This window comes from Amblyomma maculatum, chromosome 3 (genome assembly GCF_055883805.1).
Source record: "Amblyomma maculatum isolate TAMU_Amacu chromosome 3, ASM5588380v1, whole genome shotgun sequence".
NCBI classification, from domain to species: Eukaryota; Metazoa; Arthropoda; class Arachnida; order Ixodida; family Ixodidae; genus Amblyomma; species Amblyomma maculatum.
Window position 1 is genome coordinate 170,851,962 of NC_139346.1, and position 19,691 is coordinate 170,871,652.

The 19,691-nt window shown below is 42.5% G+C and overlaps 1 protein-coding gene across 1 annotated transcript; it reads left to right on the forward strand.

Annotated features, from left to right (window-relative positions):
- Nucleotides 1-29: 29 nt before the first annotated feature.
- Nucleotides 30-18,802, forward strand: Arl6IP1 (ADP-ribosylation factor-like 6 interacting protein 1). The gene is made up of 7 exons (XM_084598607.1): nucleotides 30-209; nucleotides 5,626-5,756; nucleotides 6,720-6,839; nucleotides 7,887-8,004; nucleotides 9,629-9,713; nucleotides 13,061-13,219; nucleotides 15,798-18,802. The coding sequence occupies exons 1-6, from the start codon at nucleotides 177-179 to the stop codon at nucleotides 13,174-13,176; spliced, it is 603 nt and encodes a 200-aa protein (XP_084454733.1). The 5' UTR covers nucleotides 30-176; the 3' UTR covers nucleotides 13,177-13,219; nucleotides 15,798-18,802.
- Nucleotides 18,803-19,691: the final 889 nt, after the last annotated feature.

Consider the following 19,691-nt stretch of genomic DNA (forward strand, 5'->3'; position numbering starts at 1 on the left):
AAGTATGGTTAGCAGTGCCCTCTATTCGTCAAAATGGTGTGGCCCAGTAAGCGTTAGGCCTGCCTGAAACCTCGATCGTGTTTTTGTCGAGAGCGGGCGAAAGTGACTGGTATCTTTTTATAGACCGTGCGGGCTAGCAGTAATTGCGCTTGCTGTGTTAATATCGAGGAGGAGTCATGGATAACGCAAAGTATACCTCTCAAGAACAGGTAAGCGCGCTAGCAAACGCTTTCGTTTCCTGCTATCGACTGAGGCTCTTGGCCGAACTCGGGTTACGAAGATGAGTCACTCCCATTGCGACGGACAAAGCGCCAAACTGTGTTGTGAAAGTGTTACCTTTGAGATGTCGGCATTTTACACCTTTGTGGAAGCTGGCTATGCTTGCATTTGTTGGAATTTCTCAACGGGAATTACAACCCTAATGAAATCAGCACGATCTTTTTGCAAGCTTTGTTTTGGAGTAGGAGCTTTTATAGCTCGTATGAGCTGCATTTCGTGTATTAGTAGGATTTTTAAAATGTGATATGGACAGTCTGTTAAATGTGAGATGCACAAAATTATGGCCTGGAAAGGTGACATTCCTGCTGAGCCCACCTTTCTGCTCGGTATTGTACTCAAATTTAATCACAGCAATGTCCATTGTAATCAGTGCCCCAACCTCTCGTGTATGAAAGCGTTTTCAGCACCACCTTATGAGAATTCTCTCAAAACTCGTGCAAGACACTCGGCGTTGTTTCCACTGATTTCTGCGTCTGTTTTGGTGGTCGAAATAGAGCGTTTGTAATAAAATAAAAAAAAAAAAAAAAAAACGGGCTAACTCAGGCGGACAAGCAAGTAGGAACCCTGCAGCATAAGCTGCTCCTGATAAAACTTTTTTTTTTTCTATTTCACTATGGGTAGAATGCATTGTCACGATCTCGTAATTGTATCTAATCTCAAATATGGGCCTTGCTGAGGTGTGCAAAACGTTATTCTTCCTTTATATGTGACGATCAGTTGCCGATTTGAAAACCTAGTCGTGCTGTGCCTCTGCTGTGAGAGATTGTCATATAATTTACTAAAGCCAATGCTAAACCATGACAAGCTAAACGAAAGTGGTTTGCTGCATGAGCAGCTGATAGGTGTGTTGTGAAAGGAGGAGATATTGAATGATTGCATAGATAACTTTTTATTGCCGACAATATTGATCGGTTAAGATTAGAGACCAAGCACCTGTGGGGTGCAAAAGAAAAAAAGAATTTTGTGGAAAAGGCCATTTTTCATTATTGCATGCAGTATTAAACATTTGAATGTGTTTACTTTTTTGACCTTCTATACAATCTGGCTGCATTCATGCTAAATACATGCAGTTCCTTACATAAAAATAAACATATACTTGTAACAATATATAAATGGTCAGTACGATTTGTAGCGTGGCAAAGTTCCATTGTTCGCACAGGCTAATGAAATAACGGGGAGGCATTTTGTGCTGCTATGATGTGCGCATTAATAACTGACATTTTCGTTCTGTTCTCCTTTTCCAAATATGTATTCAATTGGTTTTGTTGCATCAAGATTTTATTTTTTCTACGTCTAATCTATTTAACACACCTTTCAGAAATTCATTACTGTTTTATTTAAACAAACCAAAATGAAATGAAAAGATGTTTCCTGCCAAAACAATTTCTGTCTAAAGTACATGAGCTGTTTCAGGAAAGTTGGCATAGTTTATATTTTATATCTGGAGCATCGACGCTCTTACGTATGCAAACTGCCAAAGTGACAATCTTCAAGACTACAAACTAGAGATGTGGCGGACAAGCTGCGCCGAAAGATCCTCTTCAAGACCTGTTTCCCTCTACAGTAGACACAGGCACCATAGCGGGCACATTGGCCTGTATTAGCCACAAAATGCGTCTGCAAGCACAGCGTGCCATTAAGGTGCTCCACTTTAAGTTTGGTTTGCAGGTGCGTTGCAGTTGCTAAGTTTGAATGCCTTGGACCGCCCATACTGGCATGCGGGCTGTTTTAAGGTACCCCCTCATTGGCAGCTCGCCAGGAGCCTAGCAGGAAGCGGCGCCTTTGCTGTTTTTGTGGGCATTTCACGCTGTGTTGCGGTTACTCTCTGAATAAATCAGAAACAGACGTGTGAATAATGTGCCTGCATTTTTACCTTTATCTTTTCAATCTCTTCTGCCTTTGGCTCATCACTGGCTTGAAGGAAAAGTTGATGAAATAGCTTTGTATAATGTACTCTGCCAGGAAGTTCATCTTTCTTTAGTTTTTGTTTTGTTTTTGTCTGCGTTGCTGCGCTTGTCACTTGTCTGAAAACGTGAAGGTGCGAGCAAAGCCTTATAACGACTTTTTTTTCTTGTGCCTCGTTTTGATCGCAATCGGGCCATTTTCAGAGGCTTTTTGAGGTGTCTAAAGTATTATATAGCAATGCATGTACGTAAAAGTTGGACTGTTCAGTGCAAGCCAAGAAACACTGCTAAAGTTATGTCATTATCAGTTTTTGAAATTTGCGAAGCATAGATAAGTAGCTGCTGAGTACAAGTCGCACGAGGTCAAAGTTGAAAATTAATTTTGTTGGGAAGCCAGGTCTTGCTGGTATTGTTGGATAAGCTGCACAGTTATGCAGTTCAAGGTATTTTTCCGCAAGCTTACTTGCTTATTAGCCGTCATCATCTGCTTAGAATAGTTAGTCAATTAAGTAGATTTTTCAACTGCATATAGACACTGATACAAAACCATTGATGAGTGCCACAAAAATTTTAAGTTTTGGCTGCTGTGATAATTTAACAGCAGTTCCATCTCTGCCACGAATGCAGACCTTGTGTTACCCTCACCCTCTCAATCAACCCAGTACAACAACTCGCCAATAATGTGTCGGCGTAAACTTTCAGTAGTGGTTTTGTCTGCCGCTATCTTACCTTTCGTTATTTTTCAGTGATACAGCAATACCTTTGCACATTGTTGGATATAAATTTGGGAGGGGGAGGGGCGGTTGACACCAAGAGATAAATTTTACGTAGAAAAATCATGCTAAGCCTAATTTTACATGGGACTGCCCATTCCAAGAATGGCTCACAAATACACCCCTGCTTCTGCAAGCACAGCTCTGTTTGCACTGGTGTCCCAGGTAAATAATCTGTTCATGGTGAGAAAAAATGTTCTACAATAAACCACTGAGAAAAATCAATTTTTCGTTCATAAAAATGCCCCACCATGGTGGTGCAGTGGTTAAAATGGCCAACTACTGTGCCAAAGTGCCCGGATTCGAACCAGACCGCCGCCGGCTGGTTTCCTTGGATGTGAAACAGGCCCTCACGTGCTGTGCGATGTCAATGTACATTAAAGGTACAGAACCCTGAAATTTAGGTCTAAAATGTTCGATTCCATAATGGTTTCGGTAGAAGCGCTGTAGAAAATTTTTGCCGAGAATTTTTCGATCAGTGCATGTGCCCGTTTTTATGTAGTCCGATGCTGGAAACCGTGAGCAGCAACCACGATGACTGGTGGTCGACAAAAAAGACAACACAATAACATACGCCTCGTCGACGAAAGTTTAACTGGGTACTATCATCGCTTCATTCACGAAATTCTAAACACTGTAGCACCATTTAGGGGCAAAACCTGAAAGCATGCCTCTCACCATGTGAAAGGAGGGGTGGTTTTTATTTAAGGACGCAGTGGAGAGAGCGCAAAATATAATGAATTGGGACAAGCACTCCTAGAAAAAAAAAGAACAATGTGCACTGGCAAAAATCAGCGATATTTTGCTTACATGTCACGTGGGGTACTACACCGAAAGTAATAAGTTTCTCCGCTAGATACCGCTTCAGTTTTTTTTATATGATTTTCAATGGCAAATTAAAATTGTAAAGCCTATTTTCTTTCTGTACTATATGAGGCAAGGTTTTTTCATCTCCACCATAATCTGACATATTTTGGCCATTGTTGTGTCCCTTTAAAGATCCCCAGATGGTTGAAATTACTTCGTAGCGTCCACTACGGCTCCTCTTTTTCTCTTTCCACTTTCACTGCCACCTTTCTCTGTTCCCTTACAGTGGGGTTCACTTTGTTGCCAAACACGTGCACAGCCGTATTGGATTGAATTGAATTGGCTCGGCTGTTTTCGAGGTGGACGGCTCACAAATGATGGGCTCACGTGCTCTGAGGCTGGCATCAGTGCACTTTTAATTTTCATTAAACTTTTGACGTTCTTAACGTCCATTAATGCTAATGACAGCCTTTTCATTATTGTAAATTGCAGAATATGATTACTAAATAGCTTTTTGTTGTGAATTATTCGTCTATGCACATTATAATTAGCAGCTACATTTTTAAGCCTCTCCACTCGTCGGGGATTTTGAAAATAGTGGCTTTGCTAGACACCCTGGGTTCGGGAATCCACAGAAATGTGTGTGACGGATACTGCGCCTTTGTTTTCCTGCAAACCAATTTATTTATTTATTTATTTATGATTGATAATATATTTGCTAAAAGAGAAAACATAACTCGCATTCCAAAGTAAACACAAAAGAATGTCTAACAAATTTTTAAAGAAAAGTATGGCACCTACATATACAATCTATACAGGGGAATCTAATCCATACTTTTCCTTTAATTTTATTTTGCAAATGGCTAGACATATCTTTAGAATCATGGCTTAGAATCACAGAGCATAGATTCATTTTTTCTCGCCCATCGTTATCCTCTTTGGCTGCAGTAAACTACACCACCACCACCACCACATTTAGGGTTCTGTTCTGTTTCCTGTCATTTAGTTCTGCAATAAACGTGACTGCCAGTTGTGTTCGTAGCCACGGAAAGGCTCAGCCAACAATCTCCTCTGTAAAACACAATAATTTTCAATTTTTGTGACCTGTTCATGCATTTGGCATTAACCACAAGCCACCTTGAACGTTGCAGCTAATATTTGGTCCTTGTGGAAAGCACCTCCCATACTCATAGTCTGACTATGTTCACTGCACTTTAACTACAGTTTAACTACTGCACTGCACTACTGCACTGTGACCGCTAAATAATTTATCACTGAAATTCTTTTTTCTCGCTTGTTTTGGTTTCAGTTTCAGTGGTCAACTGATGGCTATTATTTCAGGGTTACGTTAATGTGAGGGAGGAAAAAACTGCATTATAAATGCTCCTTCGTCATTTAAATTCATTACAATGCCAGCCTGCACCGAGAAACAACAAGTGTAGAAACAGCGATTATATCAGTTTTTCATCCGTCATGTGATCTAGGCTTAACGTTGACGCTATAGCCATCGCTCAACTGTTTAAACTGGAACAAATGAGAAAAATAATGCAAATATAAATCATTTAGTAATCGTAGGCAAACACCACATGTAGATCCATGTACAGTGATGTCTTGCATATCATTAACAAGAAAAATGCAACCAAAGTTTGGCGTCTATGCTCTTTAAATATTGTTCCATTTTCTCATCATCTATACTTTAGGCTCATGCCCTAAAGTCGTCAACATGCTTTTTTGAGAATCCATTTCTTGTTACCAGTGCTGGGAAGAGAAGAATTTAGCACACCATGCTGTCTTGAGAATCACGCTGGTATTTTTCCCCCGTGAGATAACATAATACAATGGTATGGATGCTTCCGATGCAGGAACAAGCCAAAAAGCTGAGGCTCAAGCTGGAAGGGTGGCGGGAGGTGGTGGTTCCGCTTAACTCAGTCCTGGTTTGGAGTCAGCCCTACTACCCTGGCTGCATCTTCGGAGCCGTCACAGCCGTCTTCTTGTAAGCTTTTACTGTTGGGATGTTAGTGTTCATGTGTAGTGACGGCGCCCTTGTGTGATTTGCTGCTTGGTTCAGACTTTTGTTTTTCTGATTTACGCATTTGAAGAGGGACCAACCACACAATACTATATCAGATTTTCTTTGAGTTCACTGTTTGCTGAACACTACAAAACATTAATCTGTTCTAAAGTGGCGTATTGAAGATATTGCAGAGCTGTTCTATCTGCTATCACTTATAGAATGCAACAGAACTGAGCACCAACTACTTACAGAATCTTCTCTAGGCAGAGCCGATTTTTACGAGGGCTGTCTGCTTACGAAGTATAGTGGCCATCACACATAGAGTTATTACACTTGATGATTGGTGCAAGCATTTTTCTGCAATGAAATCTGTGAGCTACCATATCAGACTATAGGAAGGACTGGCCATTGTCTTAACCCTTTGACTGTCTAATATTCCTAGAAAAAAAAAAACTCACCCCGAGTGTCAAATTTTTTTAAACGCTATGTGCTTAGTGCAGTACCCATATGGCAAAAACAGTGAGAGGGTTAATAGTCGCAAGTTCTATTAGCAGAAATAGTGTGATAAGTTTACAGACTGTGCTGTTAGTTTGTCATGGAGCACTAGGGGACAAATCTCGGTGGGATGCACCATCGACAAGCGAGGATTTGACAGTTCCTGCTTCAGCACGTGAGCTTGGTTGCAGCCAAAGTTTCTTTATCCTAATTGCTGTTTTCTGTTTCATCCCGAGGAGGCAGTGGCCAGATGCTTGTGTCAGATATATAAACTGACTGTTTAAACTTGCACAGTGCAACATTTTCATAATATGATCACATAATTCATGGTACTACTGTGCCTTTGTGAGCCCGTGTTGGCACATGGTACCGGTTTGCTGAGGGGCACTGGTGCAGTAGGCCTCTGTGAATTGCTTCCTTTGACATAGTCCTGTGTGCTATCTGCAGCTTGCTGTGGTACATGGAGCCATCCCTGTTGACCACTTTCTCACTGATTGGCATGCTGGCGTGCCTGCTGGACTACCTGGTGCCTCTGCTGCTTGCCCAGCTTTGCAGCCCAGACAAGTGGTGGGTGCGCTTAACCTCGTGCTTCAATCAATCAAGCAATCAATCAGTCAATCTTTTATTTCAGTTTGTACATGCAAACTGGGGATGGTGAGGAGAAAGCAGGGAATTATACACCGCTTACAGAACCTCACCACCACCTCTACAAGTCAGCAGTAGGCAAAGGCAAAAAGAAGAGTGATAAAAAATTAATACTGGTGCACTTGTGAAGAACAAGGTTGGCCAAAGCAGATATCTCGTAATTGGCAGCAGAAATAAACGCGTGGGTTGTGCTATGGGTTGAGTATTGCTTGTGTTTTTCTTGACACAAGGTAGACATGAGCAGTTTTGGTGTGGTTGAATTGCATGTCATTACCTTGGGACCATCTAGTTGTGGGGATAATACCTTTCTGCTGCTTCCATAGTGTCTTCGGTGGAGTAAAGAAGAAAAGCATGCCTTCTGCTGTTTCCAGCGCAAAGAAGTTTGTGTAGTTGTACCCACCAGCCCTCCAAAAGACCTTAAACAGAAGTATAGATCATTATTGCTTTATTCAGAGACCTAATGCTCACAGTCTTCATCCCATCGGTTTGTCTTGGTATATTTGCAATACTTGCTTTTATGTGCTTCAAAATTTAGCAGGTCTCTGAGAGTTTTATCCAGAATAAGCCGCGCACGTCCAAAGGCAGAAAGAGATTTGCCGTTCTTGATTATGACAGTGAGCTTTTCTGGTACCGAGCATTCCCACAGTATATTTGAGGAGGTAGGTAGCTCAGCTAAGAATTTTACATGTTGGAATTTTTTTGTGTGCAGTGGACAATGCATTTCGTGGTGCCTGAGTGGTGCGTGTAATGCTCTTGCTTGTACTCATTAAAGCAGAAAGGAATTGCAGATGCATCTTTTTTGTTATTTTCACTTGAAAAAGTTTGTCTTCATAAGGGCTTTCAGGTGAACGCTCCCTAATCCACCCTCTTCATCATTCTGCAGGTTACCTTGAATACTAGGTGAAAAGGGAAAAAGCATGTTGGATGAGCATAAAATTATTATCTCATTGCTTTTGTCATGTGTTTCAGGACCAGCCAGCACGAGCGCCAGCTTCATGACATCTGCCTCGAGATGGCTCACGCATGGCATTCGATCCAGGGTGCCTGGGCAGCTGTCAAGAAGGCTAAGCAAGACAAGCCTAAGGCGGTCAGTCCTCTTGAGGCAACTTGTGGACCAATCTGTCCCAACACGCTGCTGCAGAGTGCCTTTCTTTTGTGTATGCCAACTGTGGAAGCATTTGCTTTTGAGCTCCATCGAAAAGTGTTCAGGAAGTTGGCGAGCAAGAGGTTTGGAGAACCAGTACATAAATTGGATTGATGATTGGATGAATTTTACATGACTTTCACGGTCTCTAATTCAGCTCACTGACTGATGTTTCAAATGATAGGTACAAGTGGAGTCACTGCAAAACCAGACGTATATGAAAAAAGAATAATGCTTTACTGACGTGAGCCAGCGAGAAGGGTTCGCAAAGGTTTGCAATTGATTATTTGCGAACAGCAATTGCTGTTTGGTTCACAGTGCACTTTGTGGAGTATTCTATTCTTTCCAACATTCGAAAATTAAAAATTTTTGTGTTCATTTAAACTCTCAGGCTAACAGCATAGCATCAGAGAATGGCTGTAGAAGCTACAAGCCTCTTTGTCAAATCAGAAGAGTTCACAAGTCTGCGCAATGCAGCGCCACAGCAGATGACAATTTTACCAATTTTTACCAAAGCCCAAGAGCTGCTTTCTCGCAGCGCTCTGCAGTTCTCTTTTTCACTTTCACTTTTCCTAACATCACACTGTGCCATGTCTACAATCAGGTGCGTGCATAGACCAGTTGCACCATTTGGAACACTGCTTGATACGTCACTGTTCTTGTATTTTTATTGCGTAAGCAATACTACGCCAAGTTTCAGCCTATTGCGTAAACCCGGCTGGTAGCCACATTTGACCTTTAGAGCGGCCGCAGATGGGGCCCCTCTTCAAGCCGTCGGGTAAACCCAGTCGGTAGCCACGCCACGTCACAGAAGGAAAAGAAGAAGGAACAGAAAGAAAAGCTACGTTGGCTTTGCTTACGCAATTTACCGGATTTAACTAAAGCTAAACCCCAGCTAACTTTTTTGATGCCGTCAAATTGGCCTACCGCCTATGCATGTATTCCTCGTGTTCATCCACACACTGCTTCCGGTACACTGAAACTGCGCGGCTTCACCACGTGTGGCGATGCATCCTCAAAAAACGACGGAGCTATTTCTAACATTTCGCACTGCGACAAGGTTAGCGGAGGCCCTTACAATTTCTCAGCATTTGTTCAACATTCCTGACTGTGTGTGTGTAAAGCAAAGCATTTGACGAAACCGGGAAAAACCATAGTTCTCACTTGGTTTCATCTCAGATGTGCAGAACCATCATGCAGTGGTTCACCTTCATCAGATAAAATTGCTATGGTACGAATATTTTTGGTAGTTTATGTGAGTCCAACTTGATAATTTGAATTTTATACAAATCCAAAGGTTCTAGCTGAGACACTTCCTGGAAGCCTATTAGCCCAGCTCTTTCTTCCCTGTAGTACCCCACCAACATTTTTCCTTTCTATTTCAGAGTTTATGTAGTATGTAGATGCATGCCTACCTTCTGGTAGTTCATTTTTGCAACCATGTACTTCAGTGAACAAAATTGAGAGTGGGGTGTAAACGATAAAATCATTTCGTTATGTGGCCGTAGGCAGTTGTGTAGAGTCTATGTTCTTGACCCTCTTCTGCTTTGTGCTTTTGAACGTGCAGTATGTGGTGGCGGTGCTCATCTCTCTCCTTCTGGTGGCTTGGATTGGGAATGCTTTTGACAACCTCTTCCTCACCTACCTTATTGGTGAGAGTACAACATGCTTTCTTTCTTTTTTAATGTTACAATACATTTTGCTTCGTCAGTGGTCTGCGCATATTTTTGTACGTTTTGCTTGCCACTCAACTCTGAAATTGGCCTGCTGTCCCATTTTACCTGCAGTCTTTTGCATTAGGAGTCAGAGCTGGTGCTGTGGTGGAGTCCTTTTCAGCTTGTTTTTTGTAGCTGTCCATCTACTGTATTTATTCGCATAATGCTCACACTTCGCTTTTTTTTTTTCGCGAAAAATTGATGCGAAGTTGGGGGGTGCGATAATTATGCGGGTAAAATTTTCAGGCAAATGTTTTGGAGCGCTAAAAGCAAATTTAAATAGGTGTGAATCGGGATTCTTAGGTCAGCTATTGTAAATAAAACCAAACCATTACTTTCAAGCAGAACTTACTTTTGTTATAAAAGTACAGGGTCGCCAAAAGCACGAATTGCTAAAGCACTTTATTTGCCGCATGCAGCAGCATCATCATCACTCCCTGCGTTTCGTGGTATAATGTTCCCAGCAAACCATATAGTTCTACTCTGGATCAGAGACTTGATCAAAGTCTCCGTCTGAAAGACTGCAGGCGCTGTCTCCAGTAACATACAGTACTACGCAGAACTCAGACGCCGAAGTGCCTGCTGGCAGCGCGGCTGCTATACTGTAGCGCGTACTTGAAAACTTTCAGCTTAAAAGCAGCTGTATAGCTTGCGTACCGCCAAGTCACAATTCATCACCAAGAACACGGTAAATGGCGGAACAAAGTAAGTAACATGGTTGGAACAAAGGATCAATGACGAGATGCAAAGACACCTCTCAAAAATGGCGACGACTACAAGCATCCTGGAGATTAAAAAAAAAACAAAACAAAAACACGAGCATAACCTATGCTGATGATGATGAGCACGCTATCGCCACCTGGTAGCGCGCGACAGAATAGGGCCAGCCAGGTTCAGTAGCGCTCCAGAGATGGTGCTTGGACTCTCGCCGTGGTAATATTGGTGGTGCAATGATTATGCGAGGGGAAAAAAATAAAAAAAATATACAGTAAATATGTGAAGCTTCTCACACTAAACCTGTAGTGCCCAGTGTATTGCATTTAGTAGACCATACAAATTTCAGTAGTTTTCATTTGCATTCAAAAAAATGATTATCAGATCCTCGAAGGGCTTCCGCAGTCTCATTTTTGGGCACTTTTCCGACCACCTCAGTGCGCTTTCAGGCATGCAGGAGGCTTACTGTGAAATTACACTTTGCAAAAGCTAACCCTTTAGTCAAAACATGAAAATATTTAAGTGTACTAGCACCTCATCGGCAAGTAATAAAATGATTTTCAGTTTTGCTATTGATTTGCTGCAGATGCGTAGTATGTGTGTTCAGTTTAACCCTGTTTTTTATATGCGCACATATTAGCATAGTTTGTTGACTTCAGTTGTACAATACAGTTTAGCCAACCTACAAGGAACACTCCTTGCTTAGTACTAGGAATGACAGCCTGACTGTCACAGCTTTGCATTAGGGTGATGGTGCTGAATCTTAGGTACACAGAAAAGTGACCGCTAACACTTGGGTGCGAGGAACTCGCCCCAGCTTGCTATACAGTCACATTGCTTCCGCTTTTTGTGCAAAGACCTTGAAAAGAGCACAGATAATGTAGACTTTTCCTCCCTCTCCCCTCCTGGGCACATGCACACTTGGAAGTGATATAGGAAGAGCATTATGCACACTTACGAATTGTCAGGGGTACTGGCCCACCCTCCCCACCTCCCCCCAAATCATTTTAATTCGAGGGGGATTGTAAAGAGAGACATGTTTGTCATGCCCGATCTAAACCTGGGATGAAGTGCATTCTTCAGTTGCACTGATTATTGCTGCTGTCATGCACTATCACCGAATTCTTAGAGGCCAGATATAAGGTTATCAGCTGAAATTGCTCCAGCAGCCAGTCCATATAGTTATCAGTATCAATCGGCACACTCGTCGGCATGAGGAGATGACCATCTGGAACTCAGTGCGCCTCACAAATGTACAAGCTTCCCAGAAATGCGCTTTTTCTAGCATTGCGTCTGCCCCGAGCTCACCAATTGTCCCTGCACTTCATGTGAACCGCTTGGACAATGTGGAGAGTTTTGGCGCATGGAAACCGTTTGCAAAAGGCTGTCACTGGTTAGCGCTCAACAAAGGCAGCATTCTTACCGAATCCAAGTGTTGTAGATGCAGAATAGTCCTTGCCGTAAAAGCTCTTTAATCCGACCTTCATTTGTTCGAAAATGCGGATTATTTGAATTACCAGTGCGGTCCTAGCCAACACCCATCTAAAGCCATGCTGTGGCACTCATTAAATGAAACGCCGAGAGTCTCATACTGGTTACTTTGGATGAGCTCGTTAAGGGAGACCGCACCAATGTGGCCAATACAATAAGTGATCGTCAAAATAGCCCCATTCGAACCTGAACTGCATACTGCTGAGTTCCCCACATACCACTTAAGTGCACGCAGCACCATACCTGACGAAAAACAGGTGGCGTAGCCTCTTGAAGTAGGCTGGCCACATGGTTTCTCGTTTATGCTTTTCTGAGCTTCACTCCACTGTGGCGCTTACTATAGTTCCATGGTTCTTGCATTGTTCCGAAACCATGTGTCTGTCGGGCTGTCTGTGTGTTGTGCTGTGAAACCTCTTCACATGCATCACGGCCGCATTTGGAGCAGAACTACCGATACTGCATTGCACTTTGAAGGGTGCTGGAGGAGCCCTTACCACTTGTAGCAGTTATGCTTTATTGCATACATTGATGGAAATGGGAAAAGTAGTTTTTGCGTCACTGCTGTCGTGTAAATTAAAGTTGCTGTTGTTTGCGTAACGCGTTAAGCCTAAACACACAGTACTAGCCACCTCGTTGATCATAGTAAGTGAAAGCATGCAAACCAGCTTTGAAGTTTTTCAGGCTGGTGGCATTTCTCCGACGCCACATACAGCATAATACAAATGTCCTCCTTACGGTTGTCACTTTTCTTCAGTATGCTTATTGTAGAAATCCACTTATAGTGAACAAGCGGCACTCCCTCAAATTACTCTTTTTTGTTTTTTACAATGCCTAGCTTCAATGTTTTACAATGTTAGGTTTTGGCTTTGCCTTGTCTTGGAGGTCATTAGACAGGCTTGTAGTGAAACCATTTGGTGAATAGTTGACATTGTAACGCTTCTTCTTTAATGCCCCCCTCACCCCTCCTCCTTCTTTTTGTTTTTTCAACACTTCGACGCTGAATTCAGGTGGCACGTTTTGCCACCTTTGCACGACTGTCTGTGACTGACTATTCCGGCGTGTGGTGTTTCTCTGTGCAGTGTTATTCCTTGCGATGACTCCTGGCATGAAGCACCATGGCATTTTCAAGAAGTACTTTTCAGCAGGTGTCCTTGCCATCAGGAATGCCATCGCTGACAAGATGAAGAAGAACTAAACCTGTAAACAGCCATCGAGAAGCCTAAGCACGGACGCGAAAGGTGACAGAACGTTTTGTCGTGCCATGTTGCCCCTGCTGTTTGCAAAGCTGTATGGGGTGTATGTTATTGCTTTTCTCTGTTGGCAGAAGCCTTACACTGCATTGGAGAAACGGGGAGCATTATGTGAGCACTAACATGAACCTCCACAGCATTAGCGTTGACAAATTTTATTTTTTTTCTAATTTATGCACATCGCATTAATCTTTCAGGGCACTTTGCGCACAGTTGTGTACACTTCTGATTCAAAGCTTATATGCTATGGCTTATGCGACATCATCTACTGGGGGCACCGTGGTGGAGGGCTCCAGTAATTTCGACCACCTGGAGTTCTTGTATGTGCGCTGACTTGACACAGTACACATGCATCTTGCGTTTTGCTGCCATAAAAACATGACTGCCATGGCCAGGACCAAGACCCGCATTCTGGGGCTCAGCAGTCGAGTGCCCTAGCCGCTGAGCCACCGTAGCAGGGCAGTTGCGTCTTTGTGTCAACAAGCTAGTGCATTAAGTAATATTTCTGGAAGCATTGAGCGTGGCAGAATGTCGATCGCTATTTTTGCAGAAAATACAAAAGACTCGCTTTAAGATGAACTTGAAGAGACCAGAAAACTAGTATTTCTTAGCAAAAGTGCCATAATAAAGGTGCGTGAGCATGCAAGGTGCGTTCAAATATGCTACACAGACACTGTCAATAAAGTAAGTTTTCGGAGAGGTAATACAGTAAAAGCTCGTTAATTCGAACTTCGCGGGACTGGGGAACAAAGTTCGAATTATTTGATGTTTGAATTATCGAACGGCCTCGGAAAAACTTACAAGAATCGGCCGTTAGCGCGTCCCTCTGTTTCGCGCCATCACGGTTCGCAACGCATTTCTTGGCAATGCGGCAAGATGCCGCGCAGCGATAACATAGCGACGTGTTTTTCTTTTGACGTTGGCTCTAGCAAGAGGGAAGTGAACTTGGCAGAGCGCCAGTGCTTGTCCGGTCGAGCAAGCCTCATTTTGAGTACATTTGCTTTATCATGCCACAGGTGATTGTGGCGGGCGCAGTCTACTGCCACGCACGGTAGCAGCAAACGCCTTTTGAAGCGGACGATGCTAAAAGACTGCATCATGACCCGGCCAACCGCGTGCTCTTGTTGACGGCCAGTGGATGAAAGAGTGGACAACTCAACCCATAGCGCCTATCCGAAATCATAGCCTTTCATGGGCATTTGCTGGGACTGCGGCGACAGTGCTTATCCATAATTTCGAATTAAGAGGGCTCGAATTAATGAGTATTGAGGCAAAAGCCTCTAATGCCTCATCATTGTCGACAGCAGGTTGTCAGCAGAGGTGTCACGCTTTCGAGAGCGAGAGATGAAAATAAATTAATAAACCTTGTCTCCACCGCGAAAGGAACCTACGCTTTACCAACTGCGCCATCTCCCGGATCGTGAAACGCTCTTCATAATTCCCCTTGTCTACCGGGAGGATGATAGCGGGACTCCAGGAGGGACAGATACTGTGCCTTTCCTTTCCTGTAAACATATTATAGAACACCGGTGAACTTTGATGCCTTCAATGAAATGCTGGTTGTGTTCGACAAGGGGGCGCGCAATGTACTACATGTCACACAGCGGTTGATGGACTGGCTTGTAACACTCACTTCTGCGTGTTTTGCATATTTCCAAACTGTAAAAGGTACAGTGCAGGGGGTCAGTGGCGGCGTCTAGCAGAAAGTTAATATATTTGTGAGAACAAGTAAGAGCACAATTTCTCTGAAGAAATCTGCTAGTGCTCTGTTTTGGATTGCTAATGACAGCAGTTCAAATCCCATTTTTGTTTATACTTCCTTAGCTCCATTTTTTTTTTTTTTTTTTTTTTTTTTTTTTTTTTTTTTTTTTTTTTTTTTCACATTTCCATCGCGCAAGGCATTGATCATTTGCACCTTAGTGTGTGTTGTGTTTTAGGTCGTATCTCGAAGCGGTTTTTAGTGCCCCTAAACCAACCAGATATTTTTGTTTTTTGAAGCTTTTTCATTCCTTTTGAGCAAGAGCAACTGCCTTTCAAATAATTAGCAATTTCCCCGGGGTGTTTCTCGTGCTTTGTCTCATTGGGAGGAAATTTAGAGCATAGCCGTTTTAAAACGCTTTCAGATGACCTAAGGTGTTAGTGTACAGTGATTTTTACAGTTCGAAAAAATGTCCCACTCTCATGGTCTGAACCTGTCGGCAGCAGCCTTACTCCATGAGGAGGGAACACCAACGCTAAAGCATACTCTGCTGCAGGAATTGTGTTGCTTCTCTGTAAATCTTTGTGTACAGGTGCTGCCTGGTCTTCTGATGCAGGTAGGCGGGTGCAAGGTGGAGACTCTTAGACTTTTTTTGTTTGTTTCTTTGTTTCTTTCTTTGTTTTTACCTGTGGATGCCTGGAGGGTGTACCCATTGCACGGTGTCTCCTCCATATAGGGTGAAACCTCCTCTCTCTCCCTTCCCTCCCCCTCTCTCCCTCCCTCTTTGCAATAAGAGTACCCTTTTGCACAGTGAGCCCTACCAACCCGATGCTTTTTTTTTTTTTTTTTTGTTGTTGGTGGTTGCAGGAGCACCGTTGCAGCATATCATTCTGCTGGCATACAGTACAGAGAGAAATCTGGCAAGGGCCTCAAGAATCAGCTGACAAGTGCTGTGCTTCAGTGTGTGCAGGCTTCAGTGCCAGTTGTATCCAAACCACTGCGCCTTCTGCTTATGTGGCTGTTGCGCGGACGACGCCTATACGTTCAACGAGACTGAAGATGTGCACAAGCGTGCACTTCTGCTTACCTCACTTGGGAGGCAGTAAACATGTTTGATTGTTTGTTTTGTTTACATTTTTAGGGTGTCCCTGTCATTCATGGCACCTTCCTCACAGGTCTCCAGCATTTTAGTTCATTTCTATAAATTGTTGACAGTTGTCAAAGTCCTTGTTCACTTGGTCAGCTTTAGAATCTGGGAACTGGGCTTCTGATACCTCCTATTCACTGGGCATAAGGCAGCCCTCCCGACGTGTTATCACGAGTCCTTGGGGATACAGGGCGGGATGCATCTGCTTGCAGCACCACTACAGTGTAAAAGTCGTAAATCTCACATATTTAACTCTCACTTTTATTTAGACCTACATAGGCAGAAAGCAGTAATGAATAGTAAAAACACTGTCACACAGAAATCAGTAGATGATGTCTGCTTTTCTTTGCCAATAGTAGCAGCAAACTGTTTGAATATCCCTCATTTTCTGTTGTTTTGTCACTATGGTGACCAAACACTGCTTACTTGCTAAGCCTAATTGCTGTCAAATTCCAGCAGCATCCTTAAAATTTTAAAATTTGTGACATTTTGTCGCTAGAATTTTATGGGGCTGGATTCTTGAGACAGATAACCTTTATCCACATTTCATTTGTTGCGAAGGTGAGAAAGCAGCAATGAATTGGTGGTTAGGCTAGCGGCTCGGCTTTACCGGACACTGCCATGTTGACCGGCCCTATCTGACGTTGAGGGTCACACAGTTTCACCAATTTTAAGTTCATGTTGCCAGCTAGCATAAAGACCCAAAGGTCATTGGTGTTCTGCTCATGGGCACTGGCACCCCACTGTTTCCCTATCCCCTCATCTGATAGGGTCACCCTATTCGAAAACCCTTTGATATTCCTTGCCTGACAGTTTTCTCGCATAATTGAATCCTTTAGTATTTATTAACGCTAACTAGAAGTGAATAAGATGTTTTGAAATCCTTTGTGATGTGTAATGGTATCATGAAGGTGTTAAAAAATGATAGTAAAAGAGGTAATGGTACCCTTGGTTTCAGTTTAACAGCCTCGTCAAAACTGCCCATTTCCTTGTTTCTGATGTATATTATAACCTTGTCGCATGGTCTGCGGCTTGAAGCGTCTCGAAGCGGCTCGGGAAAAAGCAAAAGAATATCGAATCATGAAGTGGACTGGCCTGCTATAGCTAGCAGGCCACTTGAATGTTTAAAGTACGTTTTATTATAGTTCAGTTGCTATAAGTAAGTGGTGGTAGATATTTGCCTTGTTATGTTAGGAGTACCTGATTGTTAACCTAGCTTACATTTTGCATTCTTTTTGCTCCTTAATTAAAGCTTTGTTGGCTTCTGCTACTAATTATGGTAGCCCACGTGGCATATTGAAGCGGTAAAGGAGCAAAGGCGATTACTATGCGGCCTTCTTTATTCCTTGGTCTTATGACTACCACAAATCAGTGTAGAAAAGGGGGCACTTTGAAATTTGCATAAAAAGTGAATCTTTGGCTGTTCCTTGTTCTTTAGCTTCTTTTTGTGTGCACTTACAAGTTTGAACTTAAATTTGATCTAATTGTGGCCAAATTCAAAGCACATCCAGTGCTTTTCGTAATCATGGCAGCTACCTAAAATATAATCCTCATCATGCGTTGGCATCGAGATTTTTAACTGGTTAGGGAAGCTTGAGCACTGCATTGCTGTGACGCCCAGTGTACAAATGTAGCTGGAAACATACTTGTCAATCATATATGCCTGCTAACTTAGGAAAAATGGTGCAAGCATTTATCGCCATCGTCTGTGGGCCAGCTATAGTTTGGTTAGTGAAATTGAATACATTTTAGTTGTGTTATTTATATTTGTTATATTCCATTCAGCACTAAGTCTCATTTTTATTGTAGTTCCTGGGCTTAACGACTGTAAATGGTTTTCAAGCATGATAAAAAGTTAGCTGTTGTCTTTTTCTTTATTTCTTAATTCACTGAGGGCTTTTTATTTTAGCTACTACTTAGTAGTGAGATGTGTTACCACAAAGCGATATTATATCCTGCATGGAGGGCAATATTGAATGGAATTTTATAATTATTGTGCATTAGTTGTTCATTTGGCCCGAGTGCTTGCAAGGGCTTAGTTCTTTCCTTCTTTGAGCCGACAAAAACAAGCTAGCATGAAGGTGACAAGCTGTCTTGCTTTTTCTCATTGATCACTGAAACAGACATCTCACAGTCAAGTTCCAGTGAAAACCCAAATCAATGTTTGTGTTGCGGTGTGGTGTCCGCAGTTTCCTTATGCCCTGGTATTACACAGCAGAGGTCTTTCCTGTTGTTGTAAAAAGGCCTTTTTAAAGTGATAGCTTGGCTGAATGATATCCAATGTCCATAGTTTCAGGTATGATGATAGTAGCAAACTGTTCTTTCCGCATGCATGAAATTTGTGGGCCCTGAATGTGCCCGTGTTGTCACAGCCTCTCTTGTTTCGTTCATAAATCTACTTGCCCTGTGTATCATTTTTGTCAAGGGTTTCATGGAAGGATTGTTTTTTTATTATTGTGTTTGTTTTCAGGCACCTAACTTGTTCAAAACAAGTTTGCATGTATGCCATTTGACTGAGGTTCTTTACGATCATTGCTGTTTTGTTTTCACTTAGCATGCACAGATCTTTGAGATTTTTTGTGAGGTTGTGAAAGTTCTTTGTGTGTGAATGAATAGTACAAACTGTAGCAGTGTAATTTATTTTGCACTCCAACTGCGAGGTACGTAAAACAAATCCATGCCATTTGCTGGACAATAAAATTTCAATTGAGCTCCTCTTTTGTAATCTCGTTCTTTGCATTGATGTAAAAAGTGGGGATCGTGAAGGCCTGAAGTGTACTTTGCAATGTGGTAAAGCATCCTGTGCAATCTTTTCTTAAATGTCAACAATTTTGCAGGCTAGCCACTCTGGAACTTGTTTTCGCTATCCTTAGCACAAATGAATACTGGGTAAGTATCGCACATTTCAGATACAGAGATGTCTCGTCACAGATACTGCATACATAATGAACTTCCATTTCATTGCTGCTACTAGTTTTCACGGAGCGTTTGTAATTGGGCCGAATCGCCTCGCTATAAGTGGACATCATTTGCATTTTGTGTCTGAGATTAGCCACCTGGCAGTCTACTCATTTTCTCTCATTTTTTTTGCAATGGGCCTGCGAAGTGGGAGAGTTTGAATATGAAGTACAACGAGCGGCTTTCACTTCAACGGGCCCATGGCTGAGCACGTGCAGCCGTAGACCTGGTTTTTCGTGAGCGTCACAAATTTAATTAGGTTACGCGGAAGCGCACAGCGGTTTCGAAACTGGCAGTTGGCGGCCATCTTTTAGATGACGTCATGTTTCGCTCCTTAGGCCTGCGTGCCGGGGGCGGAAATTGGGAGCCTCCTTATGTGGTGGAAAAGTAAAGTTATCACATTCTACAGACCTCTAAAGTCTCAATAGTCGCAAAGGTACGCTTGATTCTATATTCCTCTTCCGCAACGCAATTCTAACCCTAGCAGATTGTCTCGCCATCTATTCGCAAAAGATACAAATACTTTTTTTACATTTGTAAAAAAAAGAAAGCAAATTTTGAACCTTTTTTTAGCTCCTAGATGACGCCTCAACTTGTAAATTTACGTAGTGTTGTTATTTTGAGGTGTGGGTTGTACACGGAAGTTTTGCTACCAA

What these genes read in the sequence shown, in the direction of transcription:
- Arl6IP1 (XM_084598607.1), top strand. Translation starts at nt 177, where the DNA reads ATGGATAACGCAAAGTATACCTCTCAAGAACAG. An exon ending in CTTTGCAGCCCAGACAAGTG is followed by an intron (nt 6,840 to 7,886) that starts GTGGGTGCGCTT and finishes CATGTGTTTCAG; the next exon opens with GACCAGCCAGCACGAGCGCC. An exon ending in AGCAAGACAAGCCTAAGGCG is followed by an intron (nt 8,005 to 9,628) that starts GTCAGTCCTCTT and finishes TTGAACGTGCAG; the next exon opens with TATGTGGTGGCGGTGCTCAT.